General features: G+C 43.6%; 2 protein-coding genes across 4 annotated transcripts in view; one reads left to right on the forward strand and one right to left on the reverse strand.

The window, feature by feature from the left end:
* The window catches only part of epn2 (epsin 2), a 17,760-nt gene extending 13,680 nt beyond the window's left edge, over positions 1-4,080 (reverse strand). For all 3 annotated transcript variants that reach the window (XM_031862176.1, XM_031862175.1, XM_031862174.1), the window contains exon 1: positions 3,883-4,080. The gene's annotated coding sequence lies outside the window, so the exon portion shown is untranslated. The remainder of the gene's footprint in view (positions 1-3,882) is intronic.
* Positions 4,081-10,637: 6,557 nt separating this feature from the next.
* Positions 10,638-23,751, forward strand: part of grapa (GRB2 related adaptor protein a) — a 24,521-nt gene continuing 11,407 nt past the window's right edge. Inside the window, exons 1-3 of the mRNA XM_031862087.1 lie at positions 10,638-10,988; positions 16,613-16,710; positions 17,739-17,858. Coding sequence (XP_031717947.1) covers positions 10,911-10,988; positions 16,613-16,710; positions 17,739-17,858 — 296 coding nt within the window. The 5' untranslated portion in view covers positions 10,638-10,910. The remainder of the gene's footprint in view (positions 10,989-16,612; positions 16,711-17,738; positions 17,859-23,751) is intronic.

A 23,751-nucleotide genomic window follows, 5' to 3' on the forward strand; every position in this document is an offset into this window, starting at 1 on the left:
CCCCCCCGCCCCTCCCTACTATCAGTCACCACATTGGCCTCAACTGCAAACTTACTAAATTGTATTTGAAAAGTTGTTCTGGTAATAAATAGCAGCTTAGATGTTCCTCTGGGGAGACCCAGGATGACTTATTCAGTAATCTGATCCGTGCACCGAGCGTGCACCGACATGCCTCACAACCTAATGCCTCCACCAACAGAGGGGGAGTGTTACAACTGATCAGCAGTCTGTGCAAGACTCTGTGTTCAATGCAACCGTTCAAATGTTTCACTTTGAAAAGAAGCAAGATTGTACTTTTACCGATCCGTTGGTAGGAGTTTGTCTCCTGCCTAGCAATGCCATGGAAAGACAGCTTGGGGGTGGGGGGCAACTTGGCACATCCCCTAAATTTACTAAACGCAAATGCAATGCGAGTCCTTTGGAGCATGAACCCCCCCCAAGGTTCCCTCCTCACCCTGCATCCTCATGAATGCAGCTCAGACCTAATGACACATCTGCTGCTATAATCACCTATTCACCAATGGCAGACAGGAGGAAGAGAGGAGAGTCTGTCTTGTCCATCCCATCCCAGCCCCCCCCCCCACACACACACACACCTCCTTCCCACCCCCCCCCCCCCCCCCCCCCCCCACACACACACACACCTCCTTCACACCCCGGAACAACCCCCACCACAAGACACCACTGGCCCGCCTTCCTTCAGCCCGTCTGTGCTTCTATCACTCGGAGCTCCAAGGCCCAGAAGAGACGACACACAAGACTGTGTGACACACACACACACACACACACACACACACACACACACACACACACAGGAAGTGATGAAATATATATTCATGTGTCAACGCAGGTTCATTATGTCCAAGTGTCATTCTTGTCAAATTGCCATAATGCCTTGTTATTGGTAGAATAGAGGGGTAACCATTAAAATCCGTCAGTTTAGAGTCTACTTCTTGCAGCTAGCTTCAGATGAACTTACACGCCTATTAAGCTATCCACGGCCACCCTTTGGGTCTGTCTGTCTGTGGAAGAAAATTTGAGCAGAAATGAACACTGGGTAAATAACGGCATCGACTCATTCCAGTCCTCTTCCCCTCATTTATAATAATACTCTTTACAGCTCAATCAGTGGTCCTGCTCATGAATTATACTTGTAGATATTTTGGCAATAAATGCAATCCTGGATTCACACTGGCTTTCATTCAACATTATGGATTTACACTACATCCTCCACCAGCATCAGCAGAAACCTGACGGTACCCACACAGAAAGGTTAGGCTCAGTCAGAAGTCAGCCAGAGTTATTCTGAATGTGTAAGAGAAGAGAAACTACCTCGGAAATATACGTCATTACCAAACATCAACCACGTAATCTGCTCAGTGGATTAAGACAACACAGCTAAGTGCACCAGAACATGCAAAGTCAGAACATTCCAACTAAGCCCAACGGTGGAACCAACCAAAGAACATTACATTATTATCAGATCTGTGCCTCTCTGGGAATGGATTTTAGCCACAACAAAAAGCAATACAATCTCATGTTGTGATGTTTAGAATTCAAAAAACAACTTTAAAAGTAGCAGCAGGAAAAAATAAATATATGGCTGATTATGGCAAAGAAAAGTGATCTAACAATCTAATTTGCTATGCAATCCTTCTAGCAGCAGTAGTCACTCTTTATTAGAAGGTGAATAAAAGAGTATGAAACACATTATTATTTTAAGCATATAATGAATGCGTGGAACAGACCATCTAATGTTGTGGTGTTGCTGTTTATCAACAGGTGAAATCCCTTGTCAATCAATTCCTTTTGGCAGAGGTATTTACAACAAAACCCGATCTGCAGGATTGTTATTGGGGCGGATCGCAGCGTTTTTCCCCGCTTGTACTATAAAACGCTGGAACCTCACAGCGAGGTGAACGAATGACCTACGCATGAACTGCAGAGCACACAAACAGTAGATGATATGACCGTCGGAAACTATACAAAAACACTAATCATATCAGGGTCTGTGGAAAAGCATGAAAGTGGCCGAGCAGAGGACTCTCAGCAGCTGCTGTTGTGCTGGTTTCAAAGTGCTGCCAGTATAGAAAAAATGTAAGAGACTGAGAAAGAGAAAGCGACGCCGTGACATACAGGAGTTTGTCAAACACCCCAACGCGAGGACACAAGTCAGACCTACTCCGCGTGTGCATGCGCCGGTATCTGGGTGTGTCTTGGCTAAACATAAGTAAACTGTGATTAGCATTAAGGGTTGAGCAGCAGCACACTGAGAACAGGTCTACCTTGCCAGGCCCACACAACAAGAGTAAAGCTGATCTGTCTGGAGATAGAATGCTTGCACAACAATGTGACTGACAATATCTTTGTGTGTGTGTGTGTGTGAGAAAGAAGCGTGTGCAACAGCGTGACATCAAGTTATCCAGCCAGTTCCTTCACCATCCACTTCTTTTGAGCTCCATTTGAGTGTAACCACCAGCAAACTATGCCAGTGATTAATCCTCAACCACTCTGCTACTCTGGGATTAAGTTCCTTTAAGCCAAACTAACAATCATATCAACTCCGAGAAAATAAAAGAACACATGTCTTCTAAAAAGTCTTTAAGTGACTGTGAGAGGACGGTTATGAGGAGGAAAAGACACCTTCTGGATGGGCACGTCACCACTGTCTTTTGTCTCCTCCCTGACCGCCTAGGAGACAAAGACAAGTCAAGGAAAGGGAGGAGGACGGTGAGGATGCATCTGTCACCCTCTGTAACTGACAGACCATCCTGACAATAGACAAAGGCCACGTTTATATGAGCTCAGTGCGGCTCTGAATGCAAAGCTAACATCTTAACACCACTATACTACTCCGAGGTTATACCCAATAAAACAGATACACCCTACCACTGATCAGTGTCTGTCAGTAGAGGGTTTGAGCCTGCCTACGAGTAAACAGACAGCGCCCACACTGGAGAGAATTTCCCTAAAAATCTCAATAAGTAAAAGGACGTCAAGTTTGAGCCGCGATGACTCGCAATAGTATGATCTCATTGAGCGGTCTCCACCTTCAAATCATATTATATTGACAAAAGGAAATAATTCAGTTGCTCCTCAAAAACAAAAGAACAAATCACGGCGTTTCATTGAATTGACGCGATTGATAGCACATGAGCTAAAGTAGCTTTAGCTAACATTGGTGAGGTAAACTGACGTTTTGAATTGCGAAATAATGTACTGGGTGTAGTAGAGATCCAAGTTTGCGCACGTCACTTTAATACATCTTGGTTGAATAGCCTACTTGCTACTAACGGTTGCCGCTAACGTTAGCAAGTTGAGTGCAAACTTGCGGCAAAGAAGTTGTCATTAGCTAGCTAACATAAGCTAGCGAACAACGTTAACTTGCTTACGTTGATTTAGTTATAGTTGAGTTCGGGCGGTTGGAAAAGTGTACAACCCAACTTATAAAGTGTGTTTTTATTGCATTTTATGTACCACTTGGTTATGTCTCTGATTTTGATATTTGCGCTCCTAAATACAACCGCTGACTAAAAGTTCATTTCTGATACAAGATGAAAACTTAGCTTTAAAAAAAGTTGGATCAAGGCTAGCAAAGCTTATGTTGGGATAGCCAGTGGCAGATAAATACAACAGGAAAATTCAACTGTTGAATACGAAGATTGCCATTTATTAGAGCCACAGCTTACATCCGCAACTACTCCAGTCGGCTCCCAAAACGTATTTTCAGTGCTAAAACGGCCAACTAGCATGCTTAGCTAGTTAGCGGTCCTTTAAGCTAGCAGCCGAGACGGGTGCTCGGTGGAGACATCACTGGATTAACAGGACATCCATGGAAAAACAAAACAACTCGTCTGTCTTTGAAAGCCGAGGTTAACTTACCATATCTTTCGGGCTAACGTTACGTCGGGTTCAACTGTTAATCCAGCGGTACAAACACATACACGAGTTTTCCAAGGGGGGGACAAATCAAGACAAGAGTACTTATTTTTTGGCGTTCAGGGAGCTTGTTGCGCCTCCGCCTATAGCTAAGTGTTGCTAATGCTAAGCCAGGAGCCAGGCTACACGTATCTCCTCCTCCAGAACATGGCGGGCAGAGCGGGGGGGGGGGGCGTGAAGGGTGTGACCAAGGCGGGCACAAAGACCAAAACTATGCCTTGTCATGTCACTTATTAAGTCATGAATGTACATTTACAGCAACAGATCAAGAGCCAGCATCATGATAATTCACATATTTGATCCCAAGTTGTAACAGTGCATGCAACAGGGTGGGCCCTAGTTCTGGGAGAGTGGGTTTATAAAATATATCACAGTGCTGGTTGACAATGTCTTTTTTAGGATTGCAAATTACAAAGACAATCCTGTTTTATGACAGTCCCCGTCTCTTTTGATTTAGCTGTTTGGTGTCCGTCTGAACTGACCTCTCAAGGGCCACCACTTGTGTAATTTACTTATTTTAATGCAAGTTGTATCAGCCACAGGGAATAAAATGCGTCGGCTCAGTACACAAGCATGTGCATGTCATGATTTGTCAATGCCAAACATAGCCTGGTGTGTGTGTGTGTGTGTGTGTGTGTGTGTGTGTGTGTGTGTGTGTGTGTGTGTTACAGGTGTGTCCCTACAAGCCTTAAAAATTGCAGGACAACATTCCATCACTCACTTTTCCACTGTGTCTGTGCAACCGCCTCATCATTTAAAGACAGGGTGGGGCATACATGCATCATTTGTTGATTCAAATTCGGCTCTATGAATAGAAAAGGCTCCCCGGAAAGTGTACAGTGAGCTATGAATAGACGTCTACATGTGTAGATGGGGAGTGCGATGCTTAGAAATAGAGTTAGGGATCAAAACGTCACAGTTTCACAGCACAGGTGACAACAGAAAAATTGCCACCACCTTAACGACAGTATATTATGTCGATTTGATGTCTGCAAACTTTATTTTGGCTCACTGTGAATATTCTGAGCTCCTGGCTGGCAGGGACATTGTATTTTGGTATTTCTCTTCTTTCATCCGCTCTGTACATCTCACATGGAGCTTCACTCTTTATAGGCTTTGTTCAGAGCACAGGATGAGCCGAAGAGAGCCTAAGCCAATTGTGTTTGTCGGTCTCTGCGCGAGAGAGAGAGAGAAAGAAAGAGAAAGAAAGATGGACTTGGACATCATGGTGCAACCAGGCTGTTTTAAACAATCAGCCACACTAGTTTTATAGCTAGAAATAGATTAGAGCTGACATTTGCAAGCCAAGATGCAACCAAAACACTGATTATTAACTATCCAGACCTTTCCCAAAATATTATTTCTATACTGTTTTTTGAATACTGATATAACCCAAAACCTTTTAACTAATGGATCTTCTTTTTCTTTTTTTCGGTATGAATTCAGTTGAATGTTTTTCCAGGAATCTGACTCATCATCGTCGACTTAAAAGCCTCCACGTTAAAAGCACAACTCCTGAAACACACGGAAAGTCAATATTTAGCTCTGATACGATCTTGTTCAGAAGAGGATTATGAACCAAAGCTGGTTTCTCTAACAACACCAGAGGTGACATTGTGTCTTTGTGTTATTAAATATATTTTTCTGCAGCTGAAAAAATACAAAAAACAACTGGAATTTGTTAAAACAAGTGTGATAAAGTTTTCCTGTGATCACAGATAACCCTGAATGTGACGTTTAAGCGTGGGTCAGATCTTTTATTTTAGCAAACATGTAAAACTAATTCAGCATCCAAAAGTTTCTCCTTAACACACAAAATAACTTACCATTTCCTGACATCACCTTGTTTCATAGAGCTTTCTTATCACGTCTGCCTGGACTGTTATCACATGTTCCCTTAGAGAGGCTTTATGGTTCAAGCTAGTGCAAACCTGGACTGTGCTTATTCCACTGAAGGCAACATATTTGAAATTGCCAGTGAGTGCAGTGACGGTCAGCTATGTCTGACAGTGTGTTGGTGCCTCCTGCAGACCAGATTACATCACTCCTCTGCAGGTTTAATGTCAGCCAATAGAGGTCAGCAGTGTTCTACTCTTTTATTATAAGCGGTGAGATCATATTGTAGCATGAAAGTAACTCGGGAGGTCCTTACAGCTGATCCCCTGCAGCCATGTACGTCCTTTAATATGTAATTAGCGCCTTAGCTTGAAAATTCAGTAAAGCTAATTAACATTAAACACTGCAGCCTGCCTGCTTTCATATAATTACCCCCATTCACAACACTCATACCCTATTAGAGACTCATTGGGCCCTTAGCTTTGCTGTGTGCATCCTCGGGTCCAATGACTTGACTGTGGCTATTCCTTAAATGAACACCAGCACAGAGTTACAAGAGAAGCAAAAAGCATGAGGTTATTTGATAAGCAACTCTGCAATATCCACAGCATTATAAATCTTTATTACGTTATTATATTTCCATTGTTATTCGCTGATAAAACCTCGTCGTTGTTAAATTATACATTGTTTCATCACACTTCGGCATTTCAGGCCCAGACTGCAGTAAATCTCAGCTACAAAGGCGGGGAACACATGTGAGTCATGCCCGTTTGAATACCATTCAGCATGCATGTGTGAACATAGCGGTTCACATAAGTAAAACAAAACCTTTCCTGGTAGTCGTCGCATCAAATACTGGTGCTTTTCAGTTTTCAAAACCTGCAAAGTTATGTAATTTGGGAAAAAAAGGGGGAAAGACTGGCAGGATTCAGTGTGTGGCCTGCGGTGGAACACGTGGTTCCAGATGGAGCCGAAATCAGCAGAAGAAGAAGACAGAAAGCGTGAAACAGGATGATGTGTAATACCTGCCACTCCTGCCAGCTTATTAGCTGAATCTTTTCAGACGTGCAAATGGTGTTGTGCTTGCTGAGGGCTGGTGTAAAATCTACCTGCGAGAATGTAAAAACAGTTCTTTTACATTTGCACATTTGACGCAAGTTCACCTCTGTGAGTTTAACTTGAAGCTTTTAGTCACCAATCAGCGTCCATGTTTACAACTCTGATAAGGGATGAGGGAAAACAGACCAAATTACATCTTTAAATCTATAATTCAGGCACTCTGGGAATCGCTCTGCCTTTTTGTTTGCACGCCACGCTGTCGTTTCCAGCCTATCGCTGTTGTTAACCGGCTCTCTGGTGGGTTTTACCATTCATCACTAACTTAATGTGAACCAACAGTTACAGAGGAAAACATTAATAATACACCGTGTTAATCTTACTCATCTTACTCAAACACTGACGGCTGTTTTTTCTGCACAACTTGAGGCAAAATAGAATTTTTGAATTCACAAGAAATCCTGATAGATTTGCACCCGGCATAGTCTGAACATCATCGCTGAAACTTTTAAACTTGTGAAACTGCTGATGCAGATAGGAATCAAGAGGTTTCCACATTTAAAAAAGACCAAAAAAAGCCACTGATCTTATCCACGGGCTGTCAGTAATTAAGGTTTTACTTTGTTTTACTTACGTTCAACCGTCAACGTGACTTCTTTACACATTTAACATCACATTTGAATGAAAATTCCTTCTCTTTCTCTCCTTTTTATGTTGACTCACTGGTGAAATATGTCACTCAAACACGAGCAGAAGAGCGGGCATCTGCTCATTGTTAAAGGAAATCCAAAGGTTTCTCACCGAGTTCACAACATTTCTTTTCAAGCCAATTTACGATACCGACGGATTTCTTGCAAAAACAATGAGAGAAGTGCCGAGAAAAGGAGTGAGATAAAAGAGAGAGATGGGGGGAGACTGAGAGGGGGAGATAATCACTGGACACAGGGGACAGATATTTCTTTTTTCAGAGCGTGGTAACAGAGAAGAACAAACTAATGAGAAGCTGGGCCTTCAGAGTTTTCATTGTCTTTGAAGGGAAGTTGAGAGACTTTGTGCCCACCTGCTTTTCCGCCGTTGCCCACTTGCTTCCGCTGACACACACACACACACACACAAACCTACACACACACACACAGACCTACACACTGCGCCCTCTGCATCAGTGCCCCCGACAGGAAGAAGTGTTTTCATCACTCAAGCAGAAAAGCTCGAGCGTGCATACTAGCTGAGCCTGTGTGTTGTTGGTGACACAAATGCACCACAACTGAAGGATAGTTTCACACAGACAGTGAAGTGTAAGTTCAACAGTTCACCCATTAGTTGATGTGAGGATTATAATGTAAAATAAATCATCAGTAATATCACAAGACGTGTCACTGGGCAATTTGATGCAATGCGACGATAACAAAAGCCACTTGGCTCAAAACATCCGGGCGCTGCCTTTTCGCTGGAAATGGACACAGGAAGTGATGTCAGTGCATCAGCTGAGTGAGCTGAACAGAAGGAAAGGGTCTGAATGCAGTGAGTGGCTGAGTAGACAAAGAATAGAACCACCTACGTACAGAAAATCCAACTTGACGAACAGAACAACAATCAACAAGAAGAAAAAACAACAAACAAAAGTAGCGCCCACGCTGTTTGTTTGAGAAGCGCCACACAGAAACACAACAGCGATGACCAATTAGCACCAATTAGCTTCACAAGCTAACAGGTCGGACAGCCATCTGTGGCGGTTGTGTTGATTTCTAAATCCTCTGATGCTCAGTGATCTTCTACTTACTTTGACTTTGAAATCAAATCCTGTTCAGCATTTATATATACATGCATAAACAAATGTATGCCATGCATGTCCTCGTGTGTAGGAACTCGTGGGAAATCATCACAAGCACAAGAAGGGGGGGAAAAGTAAAGATTGTGCTTTTGGCCCTTGAGCTGAAAGGCAGTTCCACTTCCTCTTCCCCTCTTCCTCTTCTATTCTTCCAGCAGCCCTTCTCTCTTCCTCCTGCAGTCCCTCTTCTCAAGGCTGAGTCAAGAGATCAGCTGACTAGGAACTTCCTGGACAGGTCATGCTATTGAAACCGCAGTCCGTCCATGACTTCCTGCTGTTCTGCTTTGTCCAGGTCTCATTTAGCTGTTCATCTCGCAATCTCGCAATTCTTCTCACAACATGTTGGTTTTAAATGAAATAAAAGAAAAACAAAAGTTGCGTAGAGAGTCAAGAATGTCCACATTTATCCTGTACTGCAGCATCATTTCATGAAGAATAAGCAAAAACACATTGGTGAGGATTCTAAAGAGCCGGAGACAGCAGCAACATTTCTCATGACATATTCTGACGAGGCAAAAGGGCAAAAGCTCTCTCATTCTGTGACAGCTCGTGGCCTCAGTGTGCCGACCTCATAACACGCAAGAGCTGAAATGTATATGTTGTCTCTCACACCAAGAGGAGAAGCCGTTGTGAGCATCATATTTGATGTCAGTGCTGATGCAACCGTTGGTGCAATATTCTGCACTTTGCATAGCAAGCATCAGTGACCTTTTAGGCTAATATCTGAGGCCATTACTGAACATGAGACCGTTGTGTGTTGTGCATGCATTTACGTTCTGTTGTTCATGCGTTTGCAGTGGAAATGGCTTAAATAAGACAAGCCTTGCTGAAGACTGTTAGAAATCACAGTGTGTGCTGTCTCCACATTGACTTGACGTAACAGTTGGAGACCTTTAATGTACTTTGACAATATAACCATCAACATATTTTCTTTATATTCTGATCAGCATTTGTCCTTGAAACCGATGGGTCACCCATGCATTACCTCACTGGAAGAGAGATTTCAAGTTTTCTCTCAAAGCCGCAGACTTTCTGTTTTGGTGAGATCTTACAGGGGAAGTGTGGAAAAGTTGCATTTAAGCTTCGTTTACACCCACAGTGTGTCAGTGTGATTGTATGCCTTCACTACATGAAAAATGAAATGAAAAGCTCTTCCCTGGTCAACTTTTGTTTGTTTTTCTACTGTCCACTATTTCCAACTTTACTCCAGGGCACTCTTTGCAACAGTGAATGCAACTCAGTGAAAGAAATGAAGTTGGGATGTATGTTGCTGCTGTCAATGCTGGATATATCCTCCATCCTTTTGTCTTTTTTCTGACACTTCCAAAGGTTCATCCAGCTGCCCAATTACCCTCTTTGCCATGCTGGTTGGTAGACACACTGTAGAAACACTCTGTTGCTGTTCCAGATGCACTCCTGGACGCCTTGCGATTCTTGAATGCAACCAACGTTAGTACAAGGCAGCTTAACAGAGGGAGAAATTAAGCCCTGCTGGCTGCTGGCCCAACAACTACACATTGAAACTCAAATATGTAATCTTGCATGAATGCCAATAAATAATTCAAACGCTTTCCATTTTTGGACAACATCTTCATTTTTTCTTCTCAACCTGTAATGTAAGCTTTCAGCTTTTAAAGGTAAACGTGGGACGGCAAACATGAGGTGACTTTTCACCTCAAAGGTGTGAATCTGAAGCTGGTTTGCACGGAGTAGCGATAAACCACACATGCATTCGGCCAAGTGATTCAAGAAACACACACACACACACACAGAATCCACACCAACCGTGTAAGACAAATATATACACAGGAAGTGCCTCCCACTCCCTCGCCCCTACTTGCTGTCTCTCTCTCTCTCTCTCTCTCTCTCTGAACGTTACTCATGGTGGTGTGTTGCTGAGCAGCAGCCAGTCGTGTTTTTCCCCTCGCAGAGCTCTCTCGCTCTCTCTCTCTCTCTCTCCCTCCCTCTCTCTCTCTCTCTCTCTCTCTCTCATCCTCTGCTCTGACTCTCTTGTGCGCTCTCTCGTTCAGCAGACGGATGGGCGAGACCTCTCCTCTCTTGCTCCTCTTCTACTCTCTCTCCTCGTCCTGTCTTCTTATTTCATTGCCTCCTTTTTCCTTCACCTGTTTTATTTTAAACATTTCTCCCTCCCCTCCTCCCCCCTGCCCCCCCTGTGCCAGGGGCATTAGTGGGGGTCCCAGATTGTGGAGTGTGTATATAAGTGTGAGTGAGTGTGTTGGGAGGTTTCGGCATGGAAGCAGTGGCACTGTATACGTTTCGTGCCACAGAGGGTGATGAACTCAGTTTCAACAAGGGGGACTTGCTCAAGGTAAGAAAGATTTTTTCTCCACTTTCTATCTATCTATCTATCTATCTATCTATCTATCGACAAACATACAGCACATGCCTCAGAACAGAGTGATGGATCAACCGATTAGGCACCTCTCTCTCTCTCTGCCTCCACTGTGATAATTACAACAATTATAAGTGTATCTGTATCCAGGTGCAGCTGTTGCTAAAAAAAGAAGGAACTGTATGAGAAACCAGCCAATCGACGGCCTGAACTTGCGTTGAATGTTACAGACATTTCAGACTGAGAAAGGGATCGGCACACTAAGAACTCTGGACAGGAAAATGTTATTTAAACTTCCACGGTAAAGGAATCGTTTTTTTCTTGGAGGGGAAATACACTTATTCTCTAGTTTCTTAACGAGCAGAGTTACACCTATGTCTGTGTGCTGAATAAGTAGTCAGCTATCTTAGCTTAGCATCAAGAAAGAGCTAAACTGGCTTCATCTAAGGCTAACAAAACCCACCTACCTGCACAACTACAGCCCAATGGAATGAATGTAAACTATAGTGACTTGAGGTTGTCTGCCTCCCCAAACCAGTCAAGTGGCAGTTTACTCATGTAATGTAATATATGTGTATATAATATATATAGTGCACGCTTTAAAGAAATTTACAATAAAAGGTGTATTTTTTGGTGAAATGGAAGGTATCAAATTGACATGTACGATTCCAGAGAATCATGTCGTAGAGACATTAAAGAGGCGTGCAGAGGACTGATAGAGAGCTTCGTCATGTGGGGCAAAGACAATCACCTGAAGCTGTCCTGGTGGTCCTCCAGGGAGAGGAAGTGAAGAGGGTGGACTCATTCAAGTACCTCGAAATACAAAATGTGTTCACATGCTTGGCCAATACAGTTGATTCTGATAGAGCACAAAATAGCAGACGATGCTGCAAATAAGCTAGAAATTCTAAAACTTGGATGCTTCACACATTTTCAACCGAAGTTCTAAACAATGAGTCTATTCTCAAGGTGAGCACCAGAGATTAGTGGCACCGATTCAGCATCTGTCCAAATGTGAAACATGGTCATAATCTCCCCTTCTGTTCCTGAGTTATGGCGTTGAATTATGGCCAAAAAATAAAAATGACCCAAAGAAGTTTATCCAATTAGACATTTGTGATTCTAAATTTGTCTAAATTAGCAAATTAATTATCGAGTTAGGACAAAATCAAGAGTCCAAGTAGACGTTTGTGTCACATTTAAATAAAATTCCCTCCAGACGTCCCTGAGATATCTCAGCCTGACAACAGAATGCCTCCGTCCACAGCTGTCCCCGCCGCAGACTCATGAATACGTGAAGGACCGTTTCTTAGCCGTCGTCAGTCACTTCCTTGAGTTTCTGGTCTGTCGTTTCCATGCTAAGCTAAGCTAACAGCTGCTTGCTGTAGCTTCATATTTTGCCGACAGACATGACAGTGGTCTCAATCATCTTATACAACTCTTCGCACAACAACAACAACAAAACGAGTAAAGGTATTTTCTAAAATGACAAACTGTTCCTTTAAACCAGTCTGATCTCTGATCGGATGCAAAACAAAGATTCTCTTAAAGCTACAGCTGTTGTGTCTTTCTAATGGATAACAGGCCAAATGCAGCGCTGAGATAGTTCCTGCACAGCTGGAAATCACTGTAGTAGAAAATTGTCCCTCGAAGACAATCAGCAGCAAACCTCAGAATTAAAGAGCAAGAGCTTCTCTCTAGACTTACGCTACAGCACCAGCTGTTCCACATCCACCTACAGTGCTCGGACAAAGACACAGAGATCAATTTCTCCACGGGGTTCAGCCTCAGTACACCAGAGAGCAGTGATGCTGCAGTACAAGTTCCAGGGGCGGCTGTTGCTCTCATTGTGGTATCGCTTTGGCCACTTGCATATATATTAGTTTGTGAAAGGCATGCTGAGAAAAGGTTGGAAATTTACTTCGAGGTATAGAAATAGTTGAGTCAGGTGGAGGGAAAGAATTCGTCAGGAAATAACCCGTGACATGTATTTGAATATGTCAAAGGGGATAATAATGCCTGAGGGTCATTTCATGCAGCAGACGGGTATATTATTCATCCTAGACACACTGTTACAATATTAGACGACACATGAATAAAGCAGCATCTCATTCCTGCTGAGTCAATGTATGATGCAGTCAAAATGAGGTGGCATTTTGTTTTTCTGCTTTGTCTGAGCCTTCTCAGAGCAAATAAATGTGATTCTTAACTTCCTGTAGTATTTATGTGCAGATATCAGTCTTTGGGTCTTATTAACATACTGTATATATCTTGATGGCTGGGCCAGCAGCATCACACTGAACTCTCTTCTCCTTCCCGCTGGGACAAAACTGCTGTTTAGTCTCCAGCCAAACAGCTCCGGTTCAGACTTGGGTCAAGCGGTACTTTTAAATAATTCCTCACATTTGTTCATTCCCGCTCACGGCGCCAGATGGTCGCAGCTTTAAAATTTCACCACGACTCATACAGCATCACGCAAAATGCCCATCATTTAAAACAGCTCAAAATTGAGTCAGATACTTTCCTTGTCACTACTTACTGGTGGTTTTGTCCCCAATCCTTCTGTTGGGGAACATCTGGAAATGCATCTATTAGGCTGACTAGAGTGTAGACTCCTAATGAAATGATAAAAATAGCTTCAGAGTTAAATAAAACTATTTGGAGTTTAAATCCTCTGTCACTGGCAGTGACTCATAGGGGACTGCCGGGGGCTAAAGTGCTACTATTTAATTTGTTCACTTCCTGGTGTGACACAAGGCCTGTTGAATGAAGGCTGGAACATGGTCTTAAGCTATGGGGGGTATGACCATTGTGCGAAACACAGGGGGGTCTCGCGGGGTCCCAGACCCCTTGATTAACACTTGAGACCCCCTGAAAGCCTTAATAGCTAAATTGCGGGGGGGTCAGAGAGTTATTTGTCACTTGCAATTAACACTAGAATGACTTTCAGTGGAGCTGTGATGTTGGAGGGTTTCAGCAGAAGGCGCTAGAAATAAAAGGGATGGCGTGCTCTTTGGGTTCGCTCGGCCTGACAGAACATTTTGAGTTTGCTTGAATGGATGGTGGCGGAATTTTTTTTTAAATAGAAACATTTGTTAATGGTCTTTTACTAAAGATATTTTCAATAATTGCAGAATTGTAATTCTCACCCATTAAGTAGGCTTTCATGAAAACCTCCCTGCGGACGCCTCGCATGTGTTGTGCCCAGGTGGACAGCTCCGGTTCTGAAGAGTGAAGTCAAAGCAGAAGTGTGTTAAAGCTGCATTCTCTCTACTGACCATCAGGGGGCGACTCCTCTGGTTGTATAGAAGTCTATGAGAAAATGACTCTACTTCTCACTTGATTTATTACCTCAGTAAACATTGTAAACATGAGTTTATGGTCTCAATCTCTAGTTTCAAGTCTTCTTCAATACAGCATGATGTTCATTTCGTACATTATGGTCCATTTAGAGTCAAACAGACCATAAAGCAGGGTATGCTTTAGGGCGGGCTTACTGTGATTGACAGGTCTCTACCGTTATGAGCAGTATACGGCGTCTCTACGTCACTCCTCTGCATTCCAAATATGGTCAGTTCAGTTCACTGGTTGCAAAAAAACAGAGACGGCAACGGCCATATTCCAAGATGGCGGCGAACTCGAGGCTTCATAACGGCAGTCCACAAACCAATGGGTGACGTCACGTTGAATATGTACTTCTTATATACAGTCTATGGTTGTATACCAACAGTTTGACGCGATACAACGCCATGAATTCTTCTATTTTAACCCTCCTTGGAGTGACAAAGAAGACCCAAGCCCAGAAAGGCTGCCTTCCTGACTGGGGCCTCGAGGCCAAAGGGAATCACCTGACCTGTTTAAGCCTCGTTGAGAGTTGTCTTCAGATATTTACACTCTGGTGCAGATGTTCCCATTGGAGATGTATTTTTCATTGATGCATTAAGTGCTTATAGCATGATAGTTATTTTAAGGGTTCATTATGTAAATGTTAAATCCATCGGTATGGGGAGCTCAGTCAGTCACAGCTGATTCGGTGGGGGTGGTTGTATGAACATCCTATACATATACATCCTAAACACACATGGGGAGGAAAGAAATGAATAATGGATTACACTGAGCTCAGAAGCTTTCGACTGAGTTCTTTCCCAAGAAGCATATACAACAATGATGCTGTTCATTGTTGAGTTAATAAACAATAGGGCAGCGATGAAGCAGAGTGTGCAAGACGAAGAAAAAGAGAAGCTGATTTTAATGCAAATTCAAGAGCTGTCGATGCATCTGTAAACGTAGCGCTGGCAAAGTGTAACCTCAGCAAGGAAATGAGAGGAAGGAGATACTTTTCAATTCAGATTTTGGTCAGAAAAGACGACGTCTAACGGAGCCCTGAGCTGGGCGATGTGACTATGGTCGTCTTGAGACAGTCCGACATGTTTTAAACCTGTAATAAATAGTGTTAAATATAGCGAGAGATTGTTTCAGATGGATTTCTTTTTATTCAGATGAAACGTAGTCTGGCCAGCACTGAAACCACCAGCTGAGTGAAAGGGCAATCATTCAGTTCTGTGATTGAACAATGATTGATGCTAAGAGCAGTTAATCACTCCACAGCCTGCAACACATTTTACAATGCACGTACGATTGTGCACACCATTAAAGCAGGTGGTGCATGAAATGAAGTTCCTGAATGCAGACAGGGGACAGGACAACTTTTTGGGAGACTTTTAGCCATCATAGATGCATTAAAGGGCCGGATACATTTCAGTTGTACACGTGTAACTGTATTTCACGCTCTGCTTGCTGTCAGTTTTAATGTCTATGATTTAGTTTATTTGAGTTTGACTGATAAAACACAGCAGCACTGTGATTAAAAAAAAGAAAAAGTGATGAAGCTTAGCTCTGTAGGGGAGATAAAATAATAAAATAAGGGGTTTATAAATCAGTGCACACGGAGCAGAGCAAACAGCAGCTTAAAAAATCTAAATGACAAGGAATGTCACAGCCAGATTAGAATACTGAATATAAAAAATGACAACAGAGCAGAAACAAAATAGCTACAAGACCAAAGAGAGACACCAGCATACAACAGGGAAACATTAAAGCAGTCACACTGGAGCATATCAGGTGACAGCGTGTCTCTCACAATTAAAGGCTGGCCTCGTCACCCCGCTGTTTCTACACCCAAAAGTCATTTAACACCACCGGCCTCTTGTTTGACTGCAAATGAAGCTGAGGAGTTCTGCTCCGTTATTGTGCAGCAGCAGCAGCAGCAGCAGCAGCAGCAAGGGCTAAAGCAGTTCAGATCTGTCTGCCTGCCCCTCATGTGTGTGTAGTCATGAAGGGCTTCATGTGGCATTTTGAACTCGTCAATAAAGCACGTGCCTCGGACGTTTGAGTGAGCGGACGGCCTCGCTTCACACATCGACGGATGAAAGCCACTGTAGCGGATAATAGAGGGAGAGAGGCCGGGCCCGGGAGACGGACGTACGGCCAGTGAGAGAGAAACGATAGTGACCTTTCACCCGATAGTAATAGGCTGCGTCACATCATTATGGGCAATATTTCATCCATCCGTGTGTGTGTGTGTATGTGTTTGCTCATAGATCACCAACATGGAGGATGATCCTAACTGGTACACAGCTGAGCTCCACAACAGAAAAGGCTTTGTGCCAAAAAACTACATCAACCTGCGACCACACGCGTAAGTACACACACACACACACACACACACACACACACACTTCTTCAACTTTATTTCTTACATACATTTTTTTACACGTCAAGCGCTGGTCTATCTAAACATCTCATGAGTAAGTGTGTGCCGCTCTGGGCGTTTTCTGCTCTGCTTTGGACATCTGCACTCATAACGGCATAAGGCAGCCTACCCAAAGGGACACACTCACTCGCCGGCTTACGTAATCACACACGATACAGCCGTGTGTGTGTGTGTGTGTGTGTGTGTATGTTTACAGTGAAGCTGCTGGTACACCCCATATCTCCATCAGATGGTCATACACCAGCTGGGCTCTACTTTTCGCTGCGACAAACACACCAAACCGGCAGCACAGCCACTGATGCGGCTCTGGCTCGTTAATGAACACGCGTGTATGCGGTCCAGTGTGAGCTGTTAAGTTAAGTTTGTGCTCAGCGTGAGAGATTTTTTTTCCTCCTCCACGTTTCTTCGCAGAGCCAGAGTTCTTGACCCCGTGACCTTAACCGCGATAGAGTCCCATAATGCTGCCTCCGTACCGGATGTGCTCTCCTCTCGTTTGAGCCATCAATCTGAGTGCAGAGCGCAGGCTTCTGCAAACCTTGCTTCCAAACAAACTGCTCGACTAAGCAAGACTAATGAGCAAGAACAAAAAAAGAGAAAAAAGAAAGAAAATGGCACTGTTAATTACGCCCCACAGCTGACAACTGACGGTTTTTGTTTTTGCGTGCATATTTAGCAGTGTTTTTTAAAAATAACTTCACAAATGTGCTAATTTTACTTTTTCCTCCCGTTTATATCACTGTCAGCATTGATCTGTACAGTTCAGAGCTGCTTTTTTCTTTTAAAGTCTCAACATTTCCACTGAAAATAGAAACATCAAAAGTTATGAGACACCCAGATGAATAATTCAATGTGTGTAAAATTGTTTCGTAGCTGCACAGACCCCCAGAACAAGGCATATGCATAAAAGAGCGAAATGAATGACTTCTTTCTTATTTTTCTTTTCCTGCTTCCAGCTGGTTTGCCGGTCGGATATCTCGCGGTGTGGCAGAAAGTCGACTCCGACACAGGGAGTGCGGGGCCTTTCTGGTCCGAGAGAGTGAGAGCGCCCCTGGAGAGTTCTCCATGTCCGTCAGGTAAGAAGCACAGGACTCTTCAAGGATCCAAAACTTTGTCTTAGGTTGATCTCTATACACTATTCAATTCCTATTCTCCATGCATCCTCCTATGACTGCAACAGCCCTGTTTCTCCACAGGGATCATTAAAGTGTCTCATCTCTTCTAATGCAATCTAATTCAATTAGCGGATCTATGCAAACATATACTATGTGCACACGTCCCCGCTCACGCAGCGGTGTCGTCCCTCGTTTGATCGTTAATTAAATGTTGAGTGGAAGCTTTACGTTGGTGGCGGGGGATCTGAGGACCTCCTGCAGAAGAGGAGAGGGTTAGAGGAGGTGGTGTGGGGAGGAGGGTAAGAGGATCTGCAGCCCCTCTGGCCCGATGTGAGCTAATCCTGTCTGGCACACCACGGCATCTGGAGCTGCTGATGGGGTCGATCGGTTGTCTTGTCGGGGGGATGGCGGTGAGGGATGCAGCTGAGGCTCTGTGTTGTGCAATCGGGGTTGTGTAGGGGGGATCTGGAGTCAGAATTTTGGCATAAATACAGACCTGGAAGTAAGGGTGGGCTCTTCTCTGGTTCCGCAGAGGCTGTATGAGTACGAGTTGGATTTGTGGCTTGTGTTGGGTATGATATCTCTCTCCCAGTGGATTTAAGACAGGCCTTTGGAAGCATTAAGGCAGGAAAAGGAAGGAAGTTGCCGGCATTAAGGGGGAAAAGAAGGAAGGAAGAGCAGGGAGGTGCTGTAACAGGTCTGCCAAGAGAGAGGGAGGATTTTGATGCTTCTTGTTTTTTTTGTCTTTTTGTTGATTCCTCTCTGGCTGCTGTTGTTGGATGGTGTTACAGCTCAGAAATTGGGTCAGGTGTGTGTCTGTGTGTGTGCGGTCGTTGTGTGCTGACAGTTCTCCCGTCTGAGGAGACGTCCTGACAGCAGTAACTGTGGGAGCTCGGCTCGGTCCGGCTTTGTCGTCAGACCGTGAAAATGTGATCCACTTTCAGAGCCACCAATGGAGCCAAAAAGGGACTTTGTTTTCTATAGTTTTACAGAAAAACCTGTTTGAGATCATGCAACACTGTGAAGGTTAAAATATAAAGTTGTGATGTTTTAATTGAATTAAATATCAGGGTCAGTTTCACCTCCATGTTTTATTACTCGGATAGTTTGGCTGCGATGCAAAGTTTTAATTGTCACTTTAACGTCAAGGAGAGGCACCATGATTCACAGAATGCACCTTTTAATCACCTTAGTGCATCATGGAAGTATTTCATGGTCTTAAAGGTCTCGGGTTGGGTGTCACCATAACATGTTGTTGTTGTGACTAATTATATTCGTACAAAATTAATAAATAATCACCCCTGTTACCCCTTTTGTGTTAATTTGTTCCAGCGTTGCATTGCTCAGGCCTCATTTCCAGCTAACGGTCCCATCAGAAAGCTGTGAATGGGTTATTGAGCATAGCGTTGTTGTTCATCAATCCAATCCTATTATGAAGAAATGCACAGTGGGGACCACAGGGTTTTCAAAATACTGATGTCATGGTGACGACGCACATAATCAGCTAATTAATAGGTTTGAAAAGCTTGATTCAGCCAAGAAGGAACACCGAAACATGCTATCTACGAGACTGGGAGCTTTTGGTGGCCTCTCAACGGCTCTCGACATGGCGACGGCTGAGCTGGCGGCTCGCGGCTAACGGTGCTAACGGCGCTAACATTGCAAGCCCGGCTCTGTCAGCAAAGCAAGGAGAAGCTCCAATAACAGCACACACAGAGGGAGAGAGACTTCATTCTCTGCTGAGGTAGATGTTACTCGTCTATATCTTTACATAGACAATAGTTGTCTGCTTTATAAACACTTTAAATGTTAAATACAGATCCTTTAATCCTTTACTTTATTCACCCAATGAAGATACATGGCTCTCATTGGACAGCAATAGAATCAAATCAATCTTTTATTTGTTTCTGTGTATATCTTATGTAGGCCTTGATATATTGAGTGCACAAGAATATACTGAAACTCGCCTGTAAAATATCCGACATTGTAGAACGTGAATTTCCCGGAGGTATCTGAAACCTTCAGGTAAATAACAAGGACTAAACCGCAGAGTCCTCAACAGTGATTCAGACCGGGGGAGCTTGAAGGTGATCAGTCTTCATTGGGAATAAAAGCTTTTTGTGGTCTGAATTAGAGACGTATCATTCGCAGACGGACCAGAGGGGCTCCTGTTTAAGCGCAGCCTCCGTTCAGAATACTTTCTCAAAGGTGGTTATGAAAGAATGCGTGGCTGGGGACCAGCTTCAGACTATGCCAGTGAAACTGTCCCAATGGGTTATTTAGTAGCTTATTTTTGGAAAGTGGAGCAAAGTGATGCCAACCTAGACTTTTATAGAGAGCGATGAGGAATCCATTTTGTTTAGCTAGGCTTTCAAGGTTCAGCAGATTCCACCTAAGGATGTGTCTTCTCTGAGTCTGAGCCTTCCACAATGCTCTAATATAGATCCAGTTTTAAAAAAAGAAACTGAAGAACAAGAGCTGAGGTATATCAACATAGATAAAAGGCAGCATTTGGTATTTTTTATACTCTCGCTGACAAGGGACGTAACTTTCACTTTCTCTCAAATGGAAAATCTCACTTCCTTCCTCACGCTCTGCCACAATCGTCGATATCAGTCCTTCCACCTACACGTAAAAACTCTCAGCTGAACGTAACAACGACAGTGCACCCATCTGTCAGTCATCAAAAGACACTCTAGGAAATCAGTAGCTGAAGCGAAAGCAGACGGAGAACATGTGGGGCAGACTGGAGAATAATCCCAACGCACATGTCTGAAGCTGCAACTTCTTCTACTTTCTTTCAGTCAAATTGGAAGAGAGCAAATGTCACTTTCTTTTTTTCTTTTGATTGTCTTGTAGCGTGATAGAGCTTGAGGTTGTTTCACCACAGCTCAGTCCTCTATATGTGCGTCTCACACACTGGGTTTTTAACAGTATGGTGGTCTCACACACCCACACCCACACACACACACACACATGGCTTTCCTGTGGCCTTTGTCGTTTTCCAAATGTCTGTCAGAAACTTTGTGTGTACAATAGCTTAAGAATATAAATAGTGTGACGATGACTATGATATCACTGCAGGTATATTTGAAACTTACTGTATATGTCACCCAGCTGTGAGAAGGGAAAACGGAGGTCTGTTGCCTGCGCTGCCGTTTGTCTACTGTCGAAGCACTTCCTCGTGGATCGTGGCCTCAGCTATCACCGACTCACGCTGCAGTCGCTGAAGGCTCTTACAGCAAAGTGCTGAATCGGGCCGTTCATTCAGCTTCCTTGTCATAATTAGTCTCTTATCGGGGTCATTACTCCAAAGAGGAACCATAAAGGGGCCCGACCCTTTAGGCAATACGCTTATTTTACAGCTACATGATCTCCTTTGTGCTTAAAATAAGTGCATGGCAGGGTGGAGAAGTGAGCCAGTAAAGAATTGATATTCTAGCAAGTTCACTGATTAACACGCTATGTCTTATAGGTTTGTTACCTTTAGACAAAACCAGGCTAGCTGCTTCCCCCTGTTTCCAGTCTTTGTGCTAAGCTAAGCTAACCGGCTGCTGGCTGTAGCTTCATATTCACCGTAGGCTACATATATCTAACTCTCACAAACGGTCCTGGAGGGTTTGGAACTATCCCCAATGAAGACAAATGTCAACATTTGCAGTAGTAACCTTAGAAAAACGATCATCTCTATGTTATTTTGTTTTATTTTCATTATTGCTTCTACGTTTGGAACCAAAAAAAAGTGCAGCGGTCTCCTTTTTTTTTTTTTTTTTATTAACTGTCCAGTTAGGCTTTCACAGCTTACACCACAGCTCAGTGGCACCCATTGAATAGCAGAGTTCAGCGACCAAAACACAATTGAGAGAGACTTGAGAGAGACATAAATACAGAGAGAAATAGAGAGAAGAATATAAAGAGAGATGGAGAGAGACAGAGGGAAACAGCAAGCAGCGACTGCAGATAAAATAGGCAGGAGACGGGAGAGCTTATGGCAGGTGGAGGTGCATGATTTAACTTTTGGATTTCCCTGTTTTCTCATATTGACAGAGCTGAAGTAAGACCAGCCAGACCCTCTGGGAGGTAAACCCTCCAGAGGGTCTCGTCCTTCCCTCCTCACAGCAGAAATAAGAGCTAAGCTGATGAAACCCAGAAACAACTAGAAGAGTGAAGTCAGTAGAGAGCAGATCTCCTCCAGGTGTATCTCCCTCTCATCTCCCAAACAAACAACAGTCAAGATGGCGGCTAAGATAACAGAAGCGGGGATTTATTCATCTCGGGTGTGGATGGTTCAAAATGAGACCAAACTTTTCTGAAATGTGGCCTGTAAAACACTGTGTGAGGCTTGTTTTTAGTATTCAGAGAGAAGTAGAATTACCGCCTTGGCAGTTGGATACTTAATATATTTAAAGAAATTTAGCTAACTAGCGTACCAAATCGCTACGGGCTAGTCTGAGCTTTGAAAGTCAGCTTGGCAGGATAACTGAGATAGAACATGTTCATTTTGTGAGGTTGAACGAGACTAAAAAAGTACTTCAAGTCATAGTAGTACTTTTTAGTTTTCCTGGCTTAAATAATGTACCCTTGTAGCTTTAGACTAGCTTGAGGGTTTGCTAGCCTAGCGTTACTTAGCGGTGGCTCTGTTGAGATTTAACTAAACCGATTATGTCTTTCCTTGAAGCATCTCTGGCTCGGAGAATCTATTACATAACCACTCAAATCTATATTCATCACAGGAATACCTTTTGCCAGTTGCTAATTCCTGCTTCCTGTATCTCAACCAATGACAGCAGTCTGAACCCAACCCGATCAGTTTGTCTGAACACAAACGACTTCATGGTTTAAATTCGCAGCATATGGAATTGAAAAAGTTATCTTTTCAAAAGCAAAAAAACAGTTCTGCTTTTCTAGGTGTCATCCCTGTTTGTTTAGGCCGGTAGTCGTCTTATTTATGATGATAACCGGAGACTCTTTCCTCCCTCTCTCTCAGGCCAAATATCATCTCCGTCTGAAAGGCTCCTCATTGAACCGTCAACACACTTACGGCTAAATTGCCACATCCACCAAACATCTTTTATCAACCTTCCCCTCGTTCGCTCCATCCTAGCACCCTCACACACACACTTCCTGCCTCTCTCCTCATCCATCTATCGCAAACAGTTGATGGAGAATATTTATTGATGCTGCAGGAGGAGCTGAACCTCTCACTCAATCACTCACGTGCACACTACACGCTCGGCTTGTGAAACACAAGATAATGGACACACATGCACATGGGCTGACACACACTCTGATAACTCCTTGACACAACCATCAGTTACTGACACACACACACACACACACACACACAGTCACAGAGTTAAATTGACAGCTGGAGGTGTCAGCGTGGCTGTGTGAAGTATTCCAGACATCTGCAGCGGTTTAGAAACCGAACAGCAGATTAGAGAAAGGGGTGGGGGGGAGGGTGGTTGGTTGGTTGGCAGGATGAGAGACAGAGAAAACAAGGAAGTGAGACTAGATTGATGGAGTGAAAGTCGAGAGAAAGATGCACGGATGACCTTCACGCGTCTAGAATTGTGCTGGCGCGGAGCAAAAGTTTTATAAATAACTTCTGTCCTCATCTACAGTCCATCTCTCTCGCTCTCTCTCTCTCTGCGCTCTGTCTATTTCATTTTCTCTCTTCAATCTTTCTCATTCTCTCTTAATCTCTCTCTCTCTTGCCCGTTTCCTTTTAGTAGGAAAAGAAAATAATCTCTCTATCGCTGTGGGCCTTAATTACACTGGATCAGGGAGATGAGAGGGCACTTGGAGTGTGTGTGTGTGTGTGTGTGTGTGTGTGTGTGTGTGTGTGTGTGTG

Source organism: Anarrhichthys ocellatus, unplaced genomic scaffold (genome assembly GCF_004355925.1).
Source record: "Anarrhichthys ocellatus isolate YVR2014 unplaced genomic scaffold, GSC_Weel_1.0 scaffold26, whole genome shotgun sequence".
Lineage (NCBI taxonomy): Eukaryota > Metazoa > Chordata > Actinopteri > Perciformes > Anarhichadidae > Anarrhichthys > Anarrhichthys ocellatus.